The 24218-nt window shown below is 51.1% G+C and overlaps 2 protein-coding genes across 2 annotated transcripts; one reads left to right on the top strand and one right to left on the bottom strand.

The window, feature by feature from the left end:
* Positions 1-360: 360 nt before the first annotated feature.
* Bfra_003695 (putative polyketide synthase protein) lies at positions 361-8217 on the bottom strand (the record flags this gene model as incomplete). Its single annotated transcript, XM_037334101.1, has 5 exons — positions 361-1548; positions 1618-3860; positions 3908-7703; positions 7776-7862; positions 7942-8217. The coding sequence occupies 5 exons, from the start codon at positions 8215-8217 to the stop codon at positions 361-363; spliced, it is 7590 nt and encodes a 2529-aa protein (XP_037194188.1).
* A 1481-nt stretch (positions 8218-9698) lies between these two features.
* Bfra_003694 (putative nonribosomal peptide protein) lies at positions 9699-22981 on the top strand (the record flags this gene model as incomplete). The annotated part of the gene is made up of 3 exons (XM_037334100.1): positions 9699-12329; positions 12387-16130; positions 16217-22981. 3 exons carry the CDS (start codon positions 9699-9701, stop codon positions 22979-22981), a joined length of 13140 nt encoding a protein of 4379 aa, XP_037194187.1.
* Between the last annotated feature and the right edge of the window lie 1237 nt (positions 22982-24218).

Below are 24218 nucleotides of genomic sequence, written 5' to 3'. Positions count from 1 at the left end.
TTTTTGAGATAATTCAAAATAAATTATTTTGCTGAATTCTTTAAGCTCTAATCAATAATTATATATTTTTTTCTTTTATTTAATCAATCCCTAAAAGGTTTTGTATTAGATTGAAAGATTGATAAATATTACAAAATACTAGTTGAGATTATTTTAGTTATAAATCTGATATTTGAGATATCAATACATGGAATAATGACATTCGGGGTTTTTACCATTGAATATACTAGAAACAACCCAAAAACCTTACACCGGTGACATACAAACAAAACCTCAAGCATGAAGTCACATGTATGTAGTCTAACATAACAGTAATATAGCAGATAAATCAACACAGCTTTCGTATACCCACCCACTTTTTCATTCTTCTTTAGCTGCCTCAACCTCTTTCTTCTCCTCCTCCGCCTCCTCTGACTTCACCTTGACAAGTCTGGATCCCTTGGTCACAATCTCGGCCAACTCATTGATGCTGCTAGTATTCCACATGACCAACAGAGGCAGGTTGACTTGTAGATAGGCACCGATCCAGTTTCTCAACTCGACACCGACAAGCGAGTCTAGACCATACGAGTCCAAACTCCGAGCAGGAATAATGTCGCTGGCGTCTATGGCGAGGATGGTTGCTAATTGCTTGACAATGGCCTTGCAGACGATATCCTGGGCCTCATGGAACGTCGTTGCAGCCTGAAGCACGAAGCCAACATTGTCAGCACCACTACCAACTGCCTTGCTGCCGGCCTGACTCTCCGATCCAAAAATTTGGGCAAGCCTCTTGTCATTTGACCATCGCGCTTCTCCAAGGCCGCGTTCCGTACCGTTGGGCAGTATGCCGAGCGATGACTGGGTGTATTCCGTCTTGTGTTGAATAACGTCGCCGAGATGGGATAAGAACTCGGAAATGGCAACGCTGCCAAGTCCGTTTTTTCGGAGGTTGACAGCGACATCTGGATTCTCACTGACGTAGCCGGCTTCGACAATGGCACCGATATTGATTGCATAAGCCGGCAGGCCCAGTCGCCGGCGGTAGCGAGCGATGCCATCCTGGAAGGCGCATGACGAAGCGTAATTGCTTGCTCCAACAGTCCCAACCATGGATACTACCGATGACAGCATAATGAAAAAGTCCATGTCATCGGGTAGAAGCTTGTGCAGGTTCCATGTGCCTTGTACCTTGGGGGCCGTGACTTTGCACCACTGCTCGACCGTCATGTCTTCCAGCAAGACATCATGCAGGACCATGGCAGCTTGGAATAATCCGCGGATCGGGGGCATGGTTTTCTGAATCGTGGCCACGGCTTTCTTCAATGATTCCTCCGAACTCACGTCGCACTTTTCGACACGGACCTTGACTCCCATAGATGTTAGTTTGTCCAAGAAGCTTTGAGTATCCGAGTCGGGCTGAGCAGTCCTGGAAAAGATGCAAATATGGCGAGCTCCTTTCTCTGCAGTCCAGTCGACAAGCCGCTTGCCCAGGCCTCCTAAGCCTCCGACCACAATGTAGGTGGCCTCTGGGTTGAGCTGAACGGATGTAGGCTTTGATGGGACAACCTATATTACAAAAAAAATGCCAGTCAGTATATGTTATATATTTTCTGTCTAGGATGTCTCGAAACTTACCTGGACCTTAACCTCGGGATCCACGGTCAAGACAACTTTACCCGTGTGTTTTCCAGCTTGAATCAGACGGAACGCAGCTGCCATCTCCGAAATCGGATATTTGATCTGTCGCACATGTTGCACAGCTCCGGAGGCGAAGAGCTTCATCACATCCCCAAGAAGCTGGGAAGCCAGCCACGTCTTGGTCGCAAGAATGTGCGCAAAGTCAACGTAGGTGAAAGTGATGTTATTCAGCAGGAACTCCATGGGCATTAGGGCGTTTTCCATGAGATCCTTGCGCCCAATCTCGACGAACCGACCATGTGCTGCCAGTGTGTTGCACGACTCGCGGAACATTTCTCCTCCGAGAGAATTAAGGACAACGTCCACTCCTTTGCCGTTGGTTATGGCATGGATCTTGTCGCGGAAGGCCGTAGTACGGCTGGAGAAGATGTGATCTTTTGGAATGTTAAACTCAGTGTTGAGCAGTTCCACCTTAGCCTCGTTTCCGCATGTAACAAATATCTCGGCGCCGAGATGACGTGCTAACATAATCGACGCTTGTCCGACCGCGCCGGCAGCCGAGTGGATGAGGATACTCTCCCCTTTTTGCAGCCTGGCAATAGTGATCAAGCAGTAGTAGACAGTGCACCAGACAAGGGGTATCGAAGCCGCGTCCGCAAAGTCCATATCCTGGGGTATCACATGACAGCACAAGCCGTGGACCATGGGGTAGTTTGTGAATGACTGGGAATACAGAGAGCAGACGCGGTCTCCGGGCTTAAACTTGCTGGTCATGTTGGCTCCCACCTCGAGCACGATGCCGCTACAGTCATTGCGCATCTGGGTGATGCCCTCCAGCTGGCCTGAAGCAACCAGAACATCCTTGAAGTTGATGCTGGCGGCGGAAAGCTGCAGCCTAACACAATCGGGATCCACTGGCCCGGAGATTTCGGGATTGTCCGCCCAGCGTAGGGTGTCGAGCACACCCGGAACGCCCAACTCTGCCGACATGGCTCTGTCGTTGAAAAATGGAGTTTCCTCGGAGACCGACCTGCCCAGATCCCGGCTAACGTAGCTGTCCAAGTTCGGCTCCGAACGAACACGGGAAACGTAGAGCTGTCCCTCCCTATCCATGTACTCAAGCTCAACCTCGTCGATGGGAAGGCTCATGTCAGCCGTTGGGCTGTTCAGAATGGTTGACAGGGCTTCAACGCCAGCATCCAATCCGCTTTCGAGCTCAAGACTAACTAGGCGTACAGAGACGTACTCATAGCGGATCGATCGACAGAACCCGTAGATCCAGTCACCACTGGGTCGCTGTTCTTTCCCTTTAGCCGTGCACATTACGAACACGATGACCTTAGAGTTAGCGACCCGAGCCTTTATCGACTCGAACAGCGGGCCATCCATATTCCAGGCCACACGCTCGCAGATGTCGGGCATAATGATACTAATCTTGTCTTCGGAGACAGATGGGGAGGCAACACAGGCTTCCACTGAGCGGTCCCAGAGGTTCTTCTGAAGCTTCTCTGTGAAGCTCGAGTAAACACCATCTCCAGAATATGATACAATTTCAACATCCAGCGGCGCTGCCGAAGGGGCCGGAACCGGGACTTCAGACACAAAGACAGAAATTGAGCCGCCATCGGCCACAGGGTAGTCCTCGAAGACCGCTTCATTGTGAACGAAGCCATTCTTTGAAAGTTTCTGGATCCATGCGGAGCGGGAAAGCATAGGCGAGAGGGTCCGGCCCTCGTCGACCCCGGCCCACCAACCAGCAAGCGAGCCAAAAACAAGACCGTAATGGGGAAGATTCTCGGTAGGCTCCATTAGGATCAACTTACCGCCGGGTCGAAGCAGCGACCTGACGTTTTCCAAGACGACGTCGATACAAGGAGTAGCATGAAGAACATTGGAAGCGATAAGGACATCGTAGCTGTTGGGCTCAAAGCCGTTTTCCTCGGCTGTTTTCTCGACATTCAAGGTCTTATACTGCATAATGTTTTCAAAGTCAGAAAGCAGCTCTCGTGCGGCCGGGAAAAATCCAGGTGATATATCGGTGAAATCGTACTCGGACGCCAGCACTCTGTTCGGGGCTTGCAGAGCCTGTAGGACGGGCAAGGTGGCTGATCCGGTACCGGCACCAACCTCGATAATCTTCATATTGGGATTCAGACGACCCAGTTCGCCCACGTACGCGGCCATTTGCGCAATGCAACGAGCGTTGCCACCTTCCAGGTACAGCCCGCTCAGCAGGTTGTCTTCGTTCAGGATGTCCAGGGATGAGTAGTTCCTCGCAGGATCTCACTCAAGCGTGGCCCCAGACGGCGCGCGACCTCTGCGGAAACGCTACCATCTTCCTCTCCTGCTTTGAGGAAGACTGGATCAGGCTCCTGGTCGGCGAGTGTCTTCATCCATTTAAACCAGTTGCGCTGGTATCCTTCGGCTACCTCATCTGCCGGTGTGGAGGCCAGGGCACGCTTGACGTAATTCACAGTTAAGGCCTCCAAAGCCTTGATTTCTGGGATGATGGATCTTTCTTCGAGTGACTTTTTGCATAAGTCATCAATGTGCTTCTGGGTAGTCTTGGGCATATAAGTCACCCAGTCCGGAACATGGCACAAGTCTCGTTTGCGACCTTCGCCGATGGAAACATCTGGCAACTTGGTCGCAACTACTCCCCAGGCCTGCAGAACCATGTTTTCCTCGTTCTGTTTCTCAAAAATGCCAATGTCAAAAGTAAGCGCATTGTCGGTTCGGGTGGCGTGACATGTCACCTCTTGAACCGGCTTGGCCCGGTCTTGCTCGGCTACAATCATCTTCTCGATGAAAGTGGGCACAACGGGGGACTTGTCATTTTCATCAAAGATGAGGACACCCATCATACCGTGGTATAGAACGGCGTCCATGACACCGGGGTGGATGGTGTAGTCTGTCTCAGAGGCACCGGCACCGGGCACAAACGACGAGTCTGCGATGCACGACCCGGAAGCGATCTTGATATCAGTCAAGTTGTCAAACGGCGCGCTCCAGTTGACGCCAATATCTCTTGCCCTGTGGTAGAACTGCTTGGCTTGAATGTGGTGGGCGTGCGGTGGCAGCGTGACTCGGGTAGGGACAATACCATCATCCTGGGTGGCAGACTCCGACTTGAGGACAACCTGTACAAGACCGCGGCAATGCTCCGTCCAAATGTCTTCGGCGGATGTGCTGAAGATACGGAACTCTTGCCATAGCTGGGACGACTTCCTCGCCGACACTGCTTGAGGCCGAAGTGACAGGCTGATCTCCAAGTCAGGCTTGTTATTCTCCATGACCAGCGCCTGTGACATGTTGACGTTCCGGAGGATAAACCGGTTAATCGTTGCTTGGGGATTCCGCATAGCCGTGTCTTGCCGTGCCGCTTGAAAGACCATGGCGAGATATGCCGTAGCTGGGAAAATGGTCTGCCCCTGGATAATGTGGCCACTCAGCCAGGGGACGTCTTTCAAATTGAGGAAGCAACGCCATCTGGGCTCCTGGGGATTGTTGTCATGGACGAGGCTGCCAAGGAGCTCATGGGGGAGGAATGTACGATGTTTGTAAGCTTTGGATACCCGACTCTCGTGCCAGTACGTTTTGGAGTGGTCGAACGGATAAGGGGGAAGATCCGTCAGGAGTTTAGGGGCCGTTTCGACGAAACCAGCATTGGCCTTCCAAAAGGCGACGGGGAATCTTTCCAAATATAAGGATCGGAGCATCTCCAACAGGCGAAGCTGGGCATCTTCACCGCGCTTTAGAGATCCAGCATAATGAATCTTGGCCGGCTGTCCGGTAAAAGTCCTCAAGGTCTGCTTGATGGGACCTTCCAGCTGGAAGTGGGATCCCAGCTCAAGAAGCAAGTCGACCTTGCGCGTGCCACTTTCTCCCACGCAGGTCTTCTTCAAAGCGTCCGTAAAGCGGACAGGCGAGACCAGATTGTGCACCCAGTAGTCCCGGGTGATGGGTTTGTCTGCGTGATCCTCGCCCGTGACAGAGGAGACCATGCTGATATTGGATACAGGCACACCACCGGATAGATTCTTCAGAGCCTCGTGGTACTTTTCAGCAACTTGGAGCATCTGAGGCGAGTGGTAGGCAGCTCCCCCGGTACGGAGAAGTCGATTCCAGATATCCTGCTCGTCTAATCGCTGCTTTAAGGAGTTAATGACATCTTCATCTCCAGATACTGTCACGCTCTCAGGGCTGTTGAAGCAGGCAATGGCTATCCTACTGGAAACAGCAGCACCCAGTTGGTCGATGGACTGCTTAACAGTCGTTGCTGATGCTCCGACAGCTATCATGGCGCCGGCCTTGCCCTTGTTTTCCTTTCTCAGATCGCCAGTGAGCCGACCACGGTGATATGCCACCGTCATGGCATCCTCGAACGAGATGGCTTCGGCGCAGTACGCGGCAGCAATCTCGCCGCTAGAATGGCCTATCACAGCGCTCGGAAATACCCCCAGATCCTTGAGGGTGTCCACGAGAGAGATTTGAACCGCCGTTGATATAGGTTGTGCGATACGCGGATCCTCCATTCGGCTTTCTGCGGGCTCCTTGAGTAGCTCCTCAAGCAGGTCCCACGAGCTTCCGCATGCCTTAATGCATGCAGCTGCCCGCTTCATACTGGCTGTGAAAGTTGGCCATGTACCCAGCAGGCTCTGGCCCATTCGAGGATACTGGGCACCTTGGCCGCTGAAAACGAAGCCGATACGAGGGGTAGTCTGGTGGTCGGCACGGGGGATGGCTTCGGTGGACAAATTGGTCAGCTGCGCAACCAGATCATTCAAGTCAGAGGCAACAACTCCGACCCTGTTCGCCATGACAGACCTCCTACTCAGGGTGTACGCAAGGCGGCTCAGCAATGCGTCCGCGTCAGGAGAATCCGCCTTGCTCTCGAGATACTTGGCCAATTTGGATGACATATCTTGGCACGACTTCTCGCTGGCAGCGCTGAGAACAAAGAGCCGTTCTTTAGCCCTGGATGTATCTTCAGGCACATGATGATCATGGGTGATTGAAATCTTATTGCTCTGGCTTGTCGGCTTCACCGTGGCAACCTCCCCGGCAGCGTCTACAACGACGTGGGCGTTAGTTCCGCCGTAGCCGAAACTATTCACCGAAATTCTCTTGAGCGGCCTAGACTCGAGAGTTATTGGGATTCTAAGATTGAGAGCGTCCAGGTCAATCTCCGGGTTCGCCTTCTCGAAGTTGACCTGGGGCGGAATCATGTTGTGTTCGAGCATCAAAACGGCCTTGATGAGACCGGTGAGACCGGCTGCGCTCTCAGTATGACCAATATTGGCCTTGAGGGAGCCGATAGGCAGGGGCGAATCCGACTCTCGACCAGCACCGAGAACCTTAGCAATCGCCCGGGCCTCGATGGGATCGCCAACTGCGGTACCTGTCCCGTGGGCCTCGACATAGTCTGCATACGGTACCAGGCCGACCTGAGCATAGGCCTTCTCAATGGCAGCGGATTGCGCTTCAGCACTTGGGACAGTAATTCCGTTTGTCTTTCCATCCTGGTTGGCTACCGAGTTTTGGACAACAGCTCGGATTGGAAAGCCCTGCTTCTGGGCCTGTGAAAGGGGCATAAGGACAACCCCCGAACACCCTTCACCTCTGCCGTAGCCACTGGCCGTTTTGGCGCGGTGGTCAAATGTGAACGACTTGCCTTGTTTAGAGAACATACTTAGCTTGTTTTGATAGCCATATCGCTGCGGATCGAGCTGGAGATTGACGCCCGCTACGAAGCATTTATCTGTCTCGCCTGCGCGGAGACTGTGCACGGCCTGATGAAGGGCTACCAAACTGGCTGAGCAGCCGGTGTCTAGGGTGAGACTGGGGCCGTGTAGATTGAAACAGTAGGAAATACGATTGGAGGAAATGGCCGCTCCAACGCCGCTGGCCTGGTAAATAGGCGGAAAGTCGATATCTCTGAGGAGCATCTCCTGGTAGTCCGAGGCCCACTGGCCGACATAGACACCAGTGTTAGACCCTGACAATTGTTCAAGGGTGAGGCCGGCATTTTCAAAAGCCTCATAGGCAATTTCAAGAAGCAGTCTCTGTTGAGGGTCCATGGCCTAAGGTCAAGTAGGGTTAGCTGGTTACTCCCCACGCTGGCTTGAGACCACATTGGCAATAGGAATACGCACCGTTGCCTCTATTGGGTTGACTCCGAAGAAGGAGGCATCAAAGGCTTTAATATCATCTTTCAGAAAATGTCCACCGTCTGTACTTGTCTAGAGAGTAGATAGTCAGTTGTAAATTCTGCATAGGGCCAAGGCTAGACTGCCGGGCTGATAGATGATATTTCCTTACCCTTCCGGGCTTGCCCTCGGCAGAGGGATCATGAAAAGCCTCTTGGTTGAATCGATCCTTGGGCACCTTTGACCACGCCGAACGACCCTTAATGAGCAGTTCCCACAGCTTTTGCGTGTCTGATGCGTCTCCAGATAGCCGACAACTCATGCCCACCACGGCAATAGGCTCCAAATGCCCTCCATTTGCTGCTGTTGGAGAGTCCCCATTAACAGCCGCACTGCCATTGTTGACCGGGTTGCCATTCGTGACACGCGTCGGGCCTAGTGAGCCCATGATGTTTGAAAAAGAAGAATATAGCCAAAAGGTGAGAGAGCTATGCCCAACTCCAAGAAGAATGCGTCTCCAGATTATAAGTCGAAATCGTAAGCTCTCCTAACGTAGTAGGTACGTAACCACCGACAACGTGCCGCCACCAAAGGACTATTCGGGTTGCTCGCCCAGGGTCCAGGTCTACGTATGTAGTATTTCTCACATAATCCGGCAGCGATCTACTGCCCAGAGGTTGTTGAAGCTCGGAACCTGCCAAGGATTACCCTAACCCCACGCGTATAATCCTTCTCCATGGAAAGTGATCCTCCTACTATACGAAGTACAGCACGGAAGTTTATTGCAGACTCAATAGAAATGGCTTATAAAGTGAATTTCCGCCCTGTAACTCCCTGTAGTACCCTATAAACAACAAGCAAGAGCCTCTGATTAAGAATACCCTGAAACTATGATGATGTTTAGGGTATGATTGCTACAGCCTATAATTGGTCAGATTTTATTGGGGTCTGTGGAAGCGAAACTCAGCTCTACCTGAATAGGCTAGCAGACTCCATACTCTTATCTCATACAGGGACTCAATTAGTGGGTTCATTTGATGAATCCAACCAATTATAGGCCCTTGTAGTGTATAAGCTTATGATATTATTCTTCGAGTGATATTTCGAAGTTGATTGATCAATCAATAGCGTTTGATCATCTTTTAGGGCTCTGCAGGGGCTATATAGCATCTTACAGGCTTTAGATCCATTTTTTAGACCATTTCTATCGAGTCTGCAACAAACTTCTGTTCACCGGGCCGCACCCTCCCTGGTCCCCTATCTGCACCCTCTATTTGGTAAAAGCTTGCGAAGGATGATCATGCATAATAGAATCCTTTAAACATCTGATCTTTCTATTATACAAAGTAAAGTATATCTGACTGTACTCTCCCCTGGTCCTCTATTCACACCCTCTATTTGATAAAGGCTCGCCAAGGATGACTTTGCATAATACAATCCTTCTGCATGTAAGATCATCCTTCTACCATAGGAAGTAGATAGACGTACCCTTATCTGTGAGTATTTGAGGGCTGGCGGTGGCGGCTGACTCAGACCACACGGGAAATAAGAGTATCTTTTTTCCCGGCACAAAATGCCGTGTTAATACCCTGGTGACGCCCTACCCACAGTCTCTGGTTAGTGCTTAATACACGCCTTCTGGGTAGCCGAAGGACTTACGCCCTAATATCGTAGTAGGTGTGCAAGTGCTCGGCGGGAACAGGCCGCCCGCTTTGTATTTTCACCGGATGAACAAGACGGTCGAATACGCTCAACTGAATTCAAGAGCATTCCCAAGGCTGAATACAACCAATAAACCATCTTTGTTTTCTTTGAAAGCTGCTTCTGAGCTGTCCTACGCCTTTCATTGTTTCCACATTTTGGTTGTTGCCATATTGAGTGAGTGACTTTACTAGCGTTACAACCACTTTCAAACTGTCAAAACACAAAATGGGCGGTCACAATGGCATCGAAACCTTGCTGTGCAGGGCGGCATCTCATGTCCTGAAAAGGGACGAATCTGAGATTAACGCAGAGAAATCTCTCGTCGAGCAAGGCGGCAATATGCTGTCAGGAGTCTTCTTCGCCGGTCAATGTAGAGAACTCGGTCTCCTCGTCGACATGGCCTATGTCTCGACCATGTCTATGCGTGATCTAGCACGGCAGCTGATCGAAACTAATCCAGAGTTGCTGCGATCGGGTACTGGGACGGACCACAGATCTGTTTCTGTTCCCCACACACAGCTCCAGAGCCTGTACCGTAACTTCGGGTCGTCGTCACAGGGCTTCATATTGGATGTTGAAGCTCCAGCGTCCCTCACTGATGCTACTCAAATGTTGGAGAGGCTGATGGAGAGACATCCAATTCTCGGAGCTTCCCTGGAGCCCGATCAAAAGAATTCTTATGTCTTGCCAGGCATCGCACCTTCCCCCTCGGGAACCTTGGTCCTATATGAATCCAATGAGAAGGCTATTGCTCAGGTGAGAGAGCTGGAAGAGGAGGTTTCAGCGTCAAGCTCACCTGTTCTCAAAGTTCTCTTCTTTGGAGAAAGATCCCGAATCAGAAAATTCGGTTTGGTGGCACACATGGCCGCTATTGACGCTTACTCATGGCAAATCCTTCTTCAAGATATTCAGGCTTATCCAGCCCGATCACATGGCTCGAATACTGAGTCTCGCACCTTCTCCGACTGGGTTGAGCGCGTGAATCAGGGAACGGAGAAGGAAATCGAATCTGCTGTCGCAATTGAACCCTCGGTGAATTCAGAGTCGCCACCGAAAGGCCCCTCCCCGCAAGCCGGAGTTGTCTCATCTTTGGTCTTTAGTTTGAGCTTAAAGTTGACGGAAGCACTTCATAGCGAGACATGCCACCGAACATTGCGTACAGAGATTCACGATGTGATATTTGCGTCCTTGGCCTCTTCTTTCGGAAACCAATTACCCGGCCCAACGAGACATTTTGAGATCAGGAATGGTCGGCCCCATGAGGAGGATGAAGCGTGGAATAGTGTGATAGGATGCTTTGATGAGCTTGCTGAGATACCCTACCACTGCACTGGAGACATAGTCGATGCGTGCCGAAGCGCGAAAGATTCGAGACAGCGTTCATTCTTGAGCTCTGTCCACAATATCTCTCTTCACAACAATCTCATCTTTGACGCAACTCGGCTAAGGAAGTGGAAGGGTGCCTCATCCAACAATGTAATGCAGTCGACTGACGAAATGCCCGGGCGACATGCTGCCGAGGCCATCGCTCGATCAATAGGCGGGTTCTGCATGACTCCTTTTTGGAAGGATACAAAATTGAGCTTCTTGGTCGTTTGCGGTACCGAGTTCGGAGGAGAAACGGATCTAAAGCGCAATTCCGAGAAGTTCGTCAGCCATCTACAAGATATTGTCGCAATATTACCCAGTCGTCGACCTTTGCCCACGCTCTCCGATTTCCCATATGTATCACTAGACTACCAGTCTCTGGACCGCTTATTTGAGCAAAAGTTGCTTCAAATTACTCAAGATCCTCTTGCAGACATTTACAACATCTATCCGTGTACGCCCATACAGGATAATATGCTCATTGGCAATTCCCTGGATAGTGGGGCATACATGTGTAGCTTTACTGCCAGAGCCTCAACTTCAGGCGCTTTCGCATCCATTGATGCTGCAAAATGGGCTACGTCATGGAGCAGAGTCGTCGAGAAGCACTCGTCTCTCAGGACTGTGTTTGTCGAGAGCGAAAGTCGCCTGGGGCACTTTGACCAAGTCGTGCTCAAGAAAGTGGCCCCGCGAATCGACATAATTTCAGGGGTTCTCGAGCCGGTAAAGGTTGTATTTCAACCGTTCGAGATGCCGCACTATCTGACCATCACCCAGGAAGGCCCTGGTCGGTGTCTCATCGTGCTAACTATCTCCCACGCCATCACCGATGGCCACTCTGCCGAAATTCTTCTGAATGACCTGTGTGTCGCTGCTGTCGCACCTGGAGGCACCGACGAGAAGGCATTCTCCTACGCTGAATACGCGCTCAGCGAGTATCAATCCAGAGAGACCCATGTGTCGGATTACTGGCAGAAGTATCTCTCCAAGACGCAGGCAACACTGCTTCCAGTCACACGAGAGGAGGCTGATTTTCACGATTTCGACACCATACATTCCACCATGCCCGTCAACGTAGCATCTATGGACCGGCTCTGTCGACGGCATAAGATCAACTTGGCCAGTGTCTGTCAACTTGCCTGGGGCGTCGTGCTGCGCAGTCAACTCGGTGTCGACGACGTGTGCTTCTCATACATCTCCTCACTGAGAAACAAGCCTTTGAAGGGCATCATGACAGCTATTGGGCCGCTGATCACCACACTCCTTTGCTCCATGAACTTGGAAGGGGATAGAGACGTATTGGATGCTATCAGGGCTGTCAATTCCGAGTACGCAGACAGTCTATCCCACGAGGCAGAGTTTTCTAACACCACTTCACCTCGTCGTTGGAGCAATACCGTCATGTCATTCCGCCGGAGACTTGTTCAGGATGATGGACGTCTTCAAGGCTTGACTTATAAACTTATCCAAGGCTCCAGCCCTACAAATGTAAGTACAAATCCCTCAGAGAATTCCCACGCCACATAATTCTAATCTTATCGGCAGTATGATGTTTCTCTTGTCGTTTCGGCGGGCCAAGCAGATTTAGAGTTCGCGCTGGATTACTGGGCTTCTCGGATGGATAGAGACTATGCCCAACGTCTCCTTCAAAACTTCCAGGAGGCGCTTCACTCTATTTTCCGAGACATTGGCACCACTGTGTCCAGACTCGAGCTGATCAGCGAAGATCAGAAGCAGCAGATCCTAGAGAGAAACTTTCGTGTTCCCGAGGGTCTGAATCGATGCGTCCATGAGCTGGTAAATGAGCGCATCCAGAAGCAACTTTCGGCTGTCGCCATCAACGCTTGGGATGGCAGCTTGACATACGAGGAGTTAGATGACCGCACCTCCCATTTCGCTCAGTATTTAGTGAATATTGGTGTTGGGCCAGAAGTCCCAGTGGGAGTCTGTATGGACAAATCCAAGCTCGTGCCGGTCGTCATGCTCGCTATCTTACGGGCTGGCGGTGCTGTTGTTCCCATCGGGGTGGGGGAACCCATTGCTCGTGTCCAGGCCATTCTTGCCGACTCGTCCCCCGTGGCCGTGATTGGCGATGGGAAACAAGTCAGCCGACTTTCTGGACTGGGCACCCAGCTTCTGAATATAATCGACATTATAGCGGATGAGTCATCAAGTTCATCATCATCATCATCATCATCATCATCAACCACAACAACCACCACACAAGGGACGCGACCCGAGCCGGAAAACACCGCATGGATCTTTTACACGTCTGGTTCCACTGGAACACCAAAGGGTGTATTGGTAGAGCATCGAGCCCTGGCAACAAGCATGCGTGCCCATGGTATCGCACTGAACCTGTCTCAAGAGGACAGGGTACTCCAGTTTGCGGCGCATACATTCGACGTGTCCCTATTTGAGTTATTCACCACACTCATCTATGGAGGCTGCGTCTGTATACCTGATGAGACGAATCGTGTCAACGACCTGGCAGGCTCAGTACTTCGTCTACAGGCAAACGTTCTTTCCCTCACCCCAAGCATGACATCGATGATCACACCCGCGGATGCCCCAATGATTCGAAAACTGATTTTGTTTGGAGAAGAAGTCAAAGCGAGCGTATTAGAGGCCTGGCTCGGAAAGGCATATATCTTCAATGCCTACGGTCCAACCGAGAGCTCTATATTTGCCAGTGTCAGCAAGCCGTTCCAGAGCGTGGAAGACCTGGCGAATATTGGATTCCCCATGAACGTGAACTTTTGGGTCACTGATCCACAGAACCCAGGGCGGCTATGTCCTCCAGGAGCTCCGGGCGAGCTATTGATCGAGGGCCCACTGCTGGCCCGAGGATATCTCAACGACAAAGCCAAGACAGCTACTGCTTACATCCACGATCCAGCATTTGTATCTCTACTAGGGATTGGGCCCGGGAGACGCTTCTACCGAACTGGAGATATTGTACGGCAGAACAGCGATTCCTCTATGAGCTATCTCGGTCGAAGAGACACGCAAATGAAGATTCACGGCCAGCGACTTGATGTATCCGAGGTCGAGCACTGGATTATAAAGTCTCTCGATGGTGTAATCCGGGCCGTCGTTGGCCTTTTACTTGCAGATAAGAAAGACACATTCTCCTCAGGAGGTTCCATCTTGTTTGCTGCCGTTGAATTTTCCAAACACACCGCCTTTGATCCCTTGGGGGATAGAGAAATTCTCCCAGCGTCCGATGAGCTTCGCGAAGGACTCAAGCTACTGCGGAATACATTGCAAGCGAAGCTTCCCTCCTACATGATTCCCACTTTCTACATTCCCTTCAGGGGTATACCCCTGACTTCATCTGCCAAAACGGACCGCAAAATGGTTAACCGGCTGGTTGGTGAGTTGGACACCGCCGCCCTACAGGAATATGTTTCTGAGGACTCAAGCGACAATGACCAGATGCTGCTGACGAAGACTGGGCAGAAGCTCAAAGCTCTGTGGGCGGCTGTCCTCGGTGTGAGCAGCTCGTCCATCAGAGCAAGCGACAATTTCCTTTATCGAGGGGGAGATTCTCTCCTAGCTATCAAACTGGTGGAAATGGCTAGACTAGAACACCTTCACATGACAGTCAAGGATGTTTTGGGCTTCCCTAGACTTGAAGACCTTGCACGAATTCTTGATGAACGCAACGCAGCTGGCAAGGTTGACTCTGCTCAAGGGGAAGAGCGAAGTGACCCTCCCCCTTTCTCTCTCTGGCAGCCATCCTCGAGCGATAGAGAGGCGGAACTTGCAGACATTGCCATCCAGTGCGGCCTGAGTACCGAAGACATTGAGGATATTTATCCCTGTACCTCATTACAGCAGAGCATGTTGGCTGCCACGCAGCTACGCCCGACGGCGTATCTCGTGCGCCAAACCTACGCTCTCTCGGATTCTATCGATTTCTCGCGCTTCCGAACAATGTGGGACATCATGGTCCAACAGGGCCCCGTGATGCGAACTCACATGTTACTAGGACAGCGCTCAGGATCTTTGCAGGTGCTATCAAAGAAGGCTCCCACATGGCAGACCCATGATGACTTGAAGGAGTATGTTGCAGATGACCAAGCACACGCCATGGCCATTGGTCAGCCGCTCATGCGTTTTGCTTTGGTGCACGAGAAGTCGAATGGTGTCCGTTATTTTGTGTGGACAGCGCATCACTCGGTCTACGATGGCTGGAGCTCTCAGTTAATCTATAAGCGACTGGCGGCTCTTTATCTGCATGACGAGATTCCTCCTGCGGTTCCCTTCACAAGGTTTATTGCGTACCAGCAACGCATGAAAGAGGTTGATGGAATCGAGACTGCCTCCTACTGGCGCGACCAGCTTGGAGGAGAAATCCCGTCAGCCTTCCCTCCTATGCCGTCTTCTTTCTACCAGCCGAAGCCTGCCGCCTTGCTTCGCTCCGAGATAAGCACTTCAATGTTCAGTCATTCTAGGTCTGGGTTCTCACTTGCTGACGTCCTGAGGGCTGGTTGGGCTATGACTCTAGGTCAATACCTAGGCACAAACGATGTGGTCTTCGGAGCGACTCTTTCTGGCAGGAATGCCCCCGTCGCGGAGATCACCGAGCTTATCGCACCCACCATTACTACTTTGCCGGTTCGAGTGCGTGTCGATCAGGAAGCACAGGTTTCTAGTTATCTCGGAACTATAAAGTCCCAGGCAATAGAAATGATACCCTTTGAGCATACGGGATTGGAAGACATCAGACGCCTTGGTCCCGATCTCCAGCCTGCGACGGATATCAACCATGCTCTTGTTATTGAACCACCATATGCTAGGAATGGTCAGGGAGCAACCGAGATTCCCGGCTTAGAGCTGGTGGATACCTCCGTGAACGAGTTTGACACATTTGCTCTCACCATTCAGTGCCAACTCCCCAGCCAGCGAGGAGCCTCGATCAAGCTCGAGGCTCGTTTCGACAGTCACGTTGTAAGCGAGGCTCAAGTGGCTGTGCTTCTTCGCCAGTTTGAGCACTGGGTTTCACAGTTCCTCGACGAGACAAACCACGAGAGGCAGCTGCGCAGCCTGGAGGAAATCACCTCTGCAGATTTGGCCCAAATTAAGAAACAAAATGCTGCGATACCGGTGCGGGACTTGATCTGCCTGCACCACCTGATAAGGGATGTAGTCAAAGAACAGCCAGACTCGCCAGCGGTCTGTGCCTGGGACGGTGACTTTACATACAAAGAACTCTGGGCTAACGCTAGGAGGTTTGCACGGTATCTTTCTAGCCTTGGGGTGGGTCCCGAATCTAGGGTGGCGGTTTGCATGAATAAGTCTAGGTGGACTGTCGTGTCCATCTTGGGTATCCTAGAATCAGGGGGGTGGTTGTCATGCTGCGCTCGCAGTCCCCATTGGAGCAAGCCAAGGCTCTCGTGGAGGATTGTCAAGCAGCTGTCATGTTGACCAACGCAGGACACACGGATAGGTTCACCGGCTCGGGGCCTTGTATTGTTGAGGTGAGTGGCGCTTTGTTAGCCAGCCTCCCGGACCCCATCGTGGATGGGCCTATATGCCCGGCTCTTACCCCAGATCATCCCGCATGGATTGTGTACACATCCGGAAGTACAGGGTTGCCAAAGGGATGCCTTCTGGTCCATGGCGGTCTTGCCACCAGTCTGCCGGCACACGGAAGAGCGACAAGTTGGTCCAAGGAGTCCCGTACCCTCCAATTCGCATCTCATGAGTTTGATGTCACTCTGCAAGAAATCATGACGACTCTCATCTTCAAAGGATGTGTCTGCATTCCCTCGGAAGACCAACGAGTCAACTCGCTCTCACAGGCCATCAGGGACATGAATGTCAACCAGATGGTGCTGACCCCAACCGTGGCATCCATGATCAATCCGGCCGATGTTCCGTCCATAACTCAGCTGCAAGTCGCCGGCGAACTGATCAAGCCAAGTGTTGTCGAGCGCTGGATTGATCACGCCGAGGTAGTTAACATCTATGGTCCGTCCGAGTGCTCCGTCTACTCGTCCTGCGGCAAGCCGATGCAAAGAATCGAAGATGCGCCCGTTATTGGATACCCGCTGGAGAACTGTAACTTTTGGGTCACTAGCACCACCGACCACAACCGCTTGTGTCCCATTGGCATCCCCGGTGAGCTTCTCATTGAGAACTCCTGGCAGGCCCAGGGCTATGTGAACAACCCTGAGCTGACGGCGCAATGCTTTGTGGTTGAGCCCGGATTCATCAAGCAACTAGGGTTAGATAAGGCTGAAAGGCGAATGTATCGGACCGGCGATCTTGTTCAGCAGAATCCCAACGGATCCTACACTTACATCGGCCGCATAGGCAGCGAAGTCAAGTTTCGTGGGCACAGAGTTGACCTGGGCCGAATTGAGTATTGGATCGGCAAGCTTCTCGCCGGGGTGCAGACGATTGTTGTCGATCTGGTCGATCTCCAAGCTGGGAAGAAGGCGAATGATCTTGTAGCTGTGATCGACTTCATCGAAGGCTGTGACCTGTTGGACGTTGACCAAACCGAGGAGATTGATGGGGTCACCATTATTGCTCCTTCCAGTAAGATCCAAAAGGCCCTATGTGACCTCAGGGACGGGTTGGTAGACAAGCTCCCAAGCTACATGGTGCCGACCGCATTCATGCCCTGGAAGAAAATCCCCTTGACACCATCTGGCAAGACAAATAAAAAGGTTGTGCGTCAGCTGTTGACGAATCTCGAGTCAGGTTCGTCCTTGCTGCAACGCTATCTTGCTGGTGAAGGTATCAAGAAAGGCCCTCAAACCAAGATGGGCAAGCAACTTCAGCAGCTATGGGCTGAGGTCCTCTCCATCGATGCCGATTCAATCGGTTCCCAAGACCACTTTACGCGACTTGGTGGCGATTCCTTGGCGGCCATGAAACTTGTCGCATCCGCTCGCCAGGTCGGTCTTCAATTGACCGTTGCTTCCATATTTACGCATCCCATCTTGGAGGAATATACTCGAATCCTGGAAACCGAGCAGGAGGCCGGCCTCTTCAGAGTAGCAGAGGAGGATCCTGCTCCCTTCGAGTTGATGCCGGAGAATCCAAGTAGTCTCGGCGGCTTTGAATCTCGACTGGTAGACTTTGCTGCTCAATGCCAGGTGGCCTTTGACCAGATTACAGATGTATATCCTTGCACCCCTATGCAAGAAGCGCTGTTCGCCATCACGGCAAGACAACCGACGGCTTACACATATCGCCAAGTATTCCGAGCCAGGGGAGAGGATGTTGATATTGTCAGGTTTCAGGCCGCATGGGAAGCGGTAGCCAGAACACTGCCCATCCTTCGCACTCGAATGGTGCTGGACAGCAACAGTGGCTTTCTACAGACAGTGGTCGACGGGCCCCTATCATGGCACATTGGTGGCGATCTGGACAGCTACCTTGCCGTGGACAAGGTCGCGGGCTTCAAACTGGGCGAGCCTCTTCTCCGCTGTGCAATTGTCGAGGAGCAGAGCTCAGGGGACAAGTGCTTTGTCTTGACCACCCACCACAGCATGTTTGACAAATGGAGTCTCGGGAAGATACTGAACCGCTACCTCTTACCGGCCTATTATGGACGAGAAATGCCGAAGGCTATCCCGTACCCGAGATTCATTCGCCACATCCTTGACACCGACTTGGACGCCGCATCGCAATTCTGGACCCAGACGTTGGCAGATGCTAAGTCCTATACCAATTTCCCCTCGCTTCCTTCTGTTGGCTTCTATGAGCCCAAGCCTACCTCGCTCCTAAAGCAAATAGTCCGTATAGACGGAGTCGCGGGGCTGCAAACGCCCTTCCCCAGTCTTCTCAGGGCAGCATGGGCTTTGACAGTAGCACAATATGCCGGCGTCGAAGATGTCGTGTTTGCCGTCAATCTTTCAGGCCGCTCGGCGCCTGTGGCAGATATCACGGAGCTCGCGGCCCCAACGTTTACCACCGTCCCCGTCCGGATTAAAGTACACGGCCTGCAAAGGGTCCGGGACTTCTTGGACAATGTTCACCGCGAAGGCGTGGATATGATACCATTTGAGCACGTTGGACTCCAGAGAATCAAAAGACTCGTTCCAGCTTTCAACCCAGCTAACCCCAGACACTTATTCCTTGTACACGCCGCGGCGGATACGGACCTGGACGATCCGTCACTTGAAATGCCTGGCTTTGAGCAGGTACACCTGACGATGGAGGCGCTCGATGACTACCCGCTTTCAGTCATGTGCAAGTTGGATGAGCGCAAGGGAGAGGCTGAAGTGGCGGCTCGGTTCGACAGCGCCGTCATGTCCGACGACCAGGTCCAAGCGGTTTTGCGACAATTCGAGCACAACGTCGCCCAGCTTGCTGGAAATTCCGCTTCCGAGGAGCAGATGGTGGGAGATCTTCCTCTGGCCAACTCATACGATCTAAATAGGATTGCCGGTTGGAACCTCACCGGCCAATGGCCCTCCCTTGGCTGTGTTCATGATCTGGTCATCAAGACCGTTCGAACCAACCCTGACTCTCAAGCCGTTTGCAGCTGGGATGGGGATCTTACTTATCAGCAGCTTGATGGAGCGGCCAGAAGTCTTGCCCAGCTACTCATCGCAGAAGGAGGCGTGGGCCCCGAAATAGCAGTTGGGCTCTGCATGGACAAGTCCCGATGGGCCATGGTGGCTATACTGGCCATTTTATATGCCGGCGGCGCAGTGGTGCCGCTTGGAGTTCAACTGCCGCCGGAGAGAATCAGTGTCATTCTACAGGACTCGTCTCCAGCCATGGTACTCTGTGACGAGTCCAAGGCAGACAGGTTCCAATCGCTGGGTTACAAGAGCGTAACTGTCAATGAAGCAGCACTCGCTGACTTGGCCAAGTCATACGATGGCCGCCATTCTGCTGTTCCCTCGAAATCAGTCCGAGCCGAAGACACGGCTTGGATTATGTACACATCTGGCAGCACAGGACTTCCCAAGGGTGTGACCCTGGAGCATAGAGGCATATATAACGCCATCCTGAGCAAAGGCACCGACTTGAACGTGGACCCGAGTTACCGCATATTCCAATTTGCTGCCTTCACCTTTGATGTCTCTATTAGCGACATTCTCATGGCATGGACATTTGGGGGAGTCGTATGCTTGCCTTTGGAGGACGAGCGGATGAACGATCTGGTCGGGTCCCTGCAGCGACTGAACTGCAACTTTGCACTCCTCACAGCTAGCACGACAGCGCTGATCCCCCCGGCCGAGGTCCCGCAAATGAAGATGCTGGTACTGGGTGGTGAAGCTATCGCCCCAGCCTTGATTGAAAAGTGGCTTCTGGGTTCGAATGCCACCCTGGCCAACAGCTACGGCCCGACCGAGTGCTCCATCACAACAACCATAAATTTTGGAGTGACAGATGAGACCGGTTCATCCGTCATTGGCAGACCCATCCGCGGAACCCAAAACTGGATCGTGGACACTCATAACTACAACCGACTTGTGCCCATTGGCGCAGTGGGAGAGCTTCTTATCGAGGGCCCACAAGTCGCACGTGGGTATCGCAACGACCCTGTCAAGACCTCGGCAGCATTTATCACGGATCCTGGCTTCACTGCAGACGTTGGCCCCAGGAAATCTGGGCGTCGAATGTATCGTAGTGGAGACCTAGTGCGATACAACGCCGATGGTAACATCATGATTCTGGGGAGAAGCGATTCGCAGATCAAGATCCGCGGCCAGCGAGTTGACCTGGGCGAGATTGAATCGTGCATTGTGAAACTCCTGCCCAAGGTCCGAACGGCCGTGGTAGAGTATCTGCACATCAGTGACAATCAACACGCACTCGTTGCTGTACTTGAGTTCCTCGACAATGACAACGATGACGACGTGGCAGGCTATTCGGCATGGCTCAAGAAATCTCTAGCTAAGAGACTGCCGGCATACATGGTTCCGAGATTATATCTGCAAATAGACAAGATACCGAAGAACGCCTCCGGGAAGATCGACCGCAAAGCCGTCCGCCAGTTTATGATGGGCGAGGGCAACCAGATCGCGGATGCAAAGTCTCGAAGCGCCTCGAAAACTGGAAAGGTCGACACCGACAGGGAGGCCGTCGTCCGTAAGCTATGGGCAGCCGTGCTTGGGGTCGAGGCAGAGACAATCGACCGACATGATAACTTTTTCGACATCGGCGGTGACTCTATTAGCGCCATGAAAGTCGTTGCGACTGCAAGAGCGGAGACTCTTGATCTTCGTGTGCTGGACATTTTTGAGAATCCAGTCTTGTTCAAAATGGCAGTTGTCGCAAAAAGTCTGACTAGATCGGCACTTGAAGCGACTTCACCGTGCCCTTACCGTCCTTTCCAGCTACTCGACGATGCGGACAACAATAATATCGACGCGTTCCTTGATGAGATCATCTGCCCCATCACTGGGACCGGAAAGGAATCGATTCAGGATGTCTTCCCTACCACTGACGCCGTTGCCTTCAGCGTGGCAGGAGCATTGACCGCGGCCCAGACAGAAGTAAACACATTTATCCTAGATACGGATCGCGGCCTCGATCTAGTTCGACTACAGCAAAGCTGCATGCTACTAGCGCAGCATATCGAAGCTTTTTGCACTGCTTTCGCGTTTGATCTTCGCAACGGAAGGCTTCTCCAGATCATATTGAAGTCCTATCAGCACAATGTGCTCGTGATCAAGGCTGCTGGCTCGCTGGAAGATGCCACCGAGAGCTTATATGAAGGGCACATGTGCCGTCAACCTCTTCGACTCGGCACACCTATGGTGAACATGGCTATTCTTCAACAAGATGAGAGCAAAAAGACCCGCATACTATTGCGCATGTCACATGCTATATACGACGCCATGTCTCTTCCAATCATCCTGGACACCCTCCGCAAATTGTACCATCAACAGGACGATTATGAGCCGCTCTTATCAGGCTCTTTCGCCCACTACGTCGCAGATCTGAATCGACAGACAAGTGACACAAGCTACAGCTACTGGCGGAGCTTGCTTGATGGGTCCGCCATGCCCGAGCTCATTCCAGCGACAGAGTCCAACCACCACCAGAGCCCCTTGCGCATGGCCTTTACCAAAAACAAGGTGATATCAGTGCCTAAATCAAAGGGAGAGGGTATTACCACCTCCACCCTCATCAGCTGTGCATGGGCACATGTCCTAGCCCAGTACACGGGGAAGGACGATGTGGTGTTTGGAGATACCATTTCCGGGAGAAACGTGGTCGACCCGTCTATAAGCAGTATCGTTGTCGGCTGCTGTGCAACCAACGTCCCTATGCGCATCAGGTTTGCTGATAGCTCCGGCCAGCATTCGATCCTTCAACTGTTGAACCAAGTGCGAGATCAGCAGCGGAATCGCATTCCTCATGAGGGTGTTGGTTTCCGTTCAATGATCCGGGAGTGTACGGAGTGGTCCCCGGCTACTCGCTTTACCTCCGTCGTCAATCACCGACCAGCCAAGCCAGCGGCCAAGTCAGCCAGCGGACAAATCGATTTCCAAGTGAGCACCATCACCACTGAAATGAAACCACTCACGACTTGGTACGATCTCGCTGTCATCTCCCAGGAGAACGATGGCACTGTTGAGATGAGTCTGGGTTACTCGACAAGGGCATTCCACCTGGATACGGCTCAGGCACTGCTGGAAGATCTTGCCGACACTGTTCACATTCTTTTGAATGCTGGGCCTTCTAAATCTGACCAAATCGCCCTTCTTGGAACAGAAATGATGCCAAGATCTTCCTTCAATTTCGCCTTGTTGCGACCGGTTAGGAGTTCTGAAGAGCAGAGTCCAACCCAAGGCAGATCAAGCAACGCCATTTACACCAACAAACTCGACGATTCTAGTCTCAGTATTCTCGATACAATCTGGTTCTCCGTCTTTACTTCAAAACGCACAACAAGCGTGGGAACGTTACCGCCCGATGCGCCTACTCCAGACATGTGTTACCTGCCGTTCTACCAACTAGGAGGCGACCTTCTCGATGCCGCCCATTTAATCGCCATAATACAACGCAGGATTAAGACCACCCCCGAAGCGGAAGTGAATGGGGACGCCATTTCAATTTCGCACGGTCAAGTGACAATCGATGATGTTCTTCATCATCCCAGTCTAATGGAATTTGCTAGCGTTTTGAATCAAAAACAACTTCATTTAATTTAGTGTGCTTTCTGTTGACTATACACTAGCTTAGCGTATATCCTCCCCATCCTGTATATAGTACATTAGTTCCCACTAGACTCTTAAAATCTAATCTTTTTTCTCCTCTTCTCTTCCTGACCCCAAAATCTACACTCTCTTTTGTTATAAAGCAAGTTCCTTCATCATCTACCAATATAAAACAAGTTTTAACCCCTTTCCTATAGTCAACTCACTGATCAAGCATTTGAATGGAGTGTTGTAAGGCTTATTAGTTGTAGTGAGACAAAACGTGCACACGATTGCCTCTTCTTGAAGGGGTATACTCGTATATTCCAGAAAACCGAAGGACTAAGAGTCGTATTGTGAGGTTGTGAATATGTAGGTGATCTTCTTAAAAGCCAGGTTCTTACGAACTGGTCTTGTGCGCTCGTAAGAATATTCAGAATTGCTTATCGTACTCATATCGACAACAACCTGAAGAGGTTCTGTTGCAGCAGAACCTTTTAGACCCCTGGTGGGGCCGCTAGTGATCACCGCCTGGCAGAAAAATATAATTAGTGGAATCACTTCCGAAGTTAGCCCTTTTTTGTTTACCATCTACTCATAGGTACAGACTTTTAATTTTCAGTTTATGGAGCCTTTTCGTTAGAAACTCTATCAAGGGTTCCAGAGGTTCTTCAGAAGGAACCAATATGCTAGATTGTTATATCGATATCAAAAATATGAGACTGAAATCAATATATATGTAGACGAAAATAAACATGTACAGTTACTTCACTTAAACATTGAGAATATGAAATACTCAAGTCACTTCAACTCATACTTCGTTGCATCTATCAGAAGCTAACGTATTCCAGATTCCTCTAATACATAATCAAATATTTTTACATCAAACCTTGAAATCTTCAACGCAAAGGACCCAATTCTGTAAAGTTGATTCATACCTCTCCTAAAACACATTTTGTCGGAATAGAGGTTCGAAACCATGGGTTATTAAACACGTGATGAATTGGTTTATCTTCGTCACGTGTGTGGGTGTAACTTCCCCACTTTCGTTCTGAACCTTTATCTGTCTCTTCGTAAGAAGGAATGTGCTTGGAGATAGATAGTTAGAAGAAAACAGTTATTTTTACTTTGTTGTTTTATTACTGTTTCTTATTTATTAGTTGTTTTATAGAAAACTACAGTTTTTCTAATATATTTTTCATACTTAAAAGATTAAAGTAATATTACTAATTTTAAAAAAATAGTAAAAAAA

This window comes from Botrytis fragariae (genome assembly GCF_013461495.1).
Source record: "Botrytis fragariae strain BVB16 chromosome Unknown tig00000045, whole genome shotgun sequence".
NCBI classification, from domain to species: domain Eukaryota; kingdom Fungi; phylum Ascomycota; class Leotiomycetes; order Helotiales; family Sclerotiniaceae; genus Botrytis; species Botrytis fragariae.
This window is presented reverse-complemented; position numbering and strand designations above follow the sequence as displayed.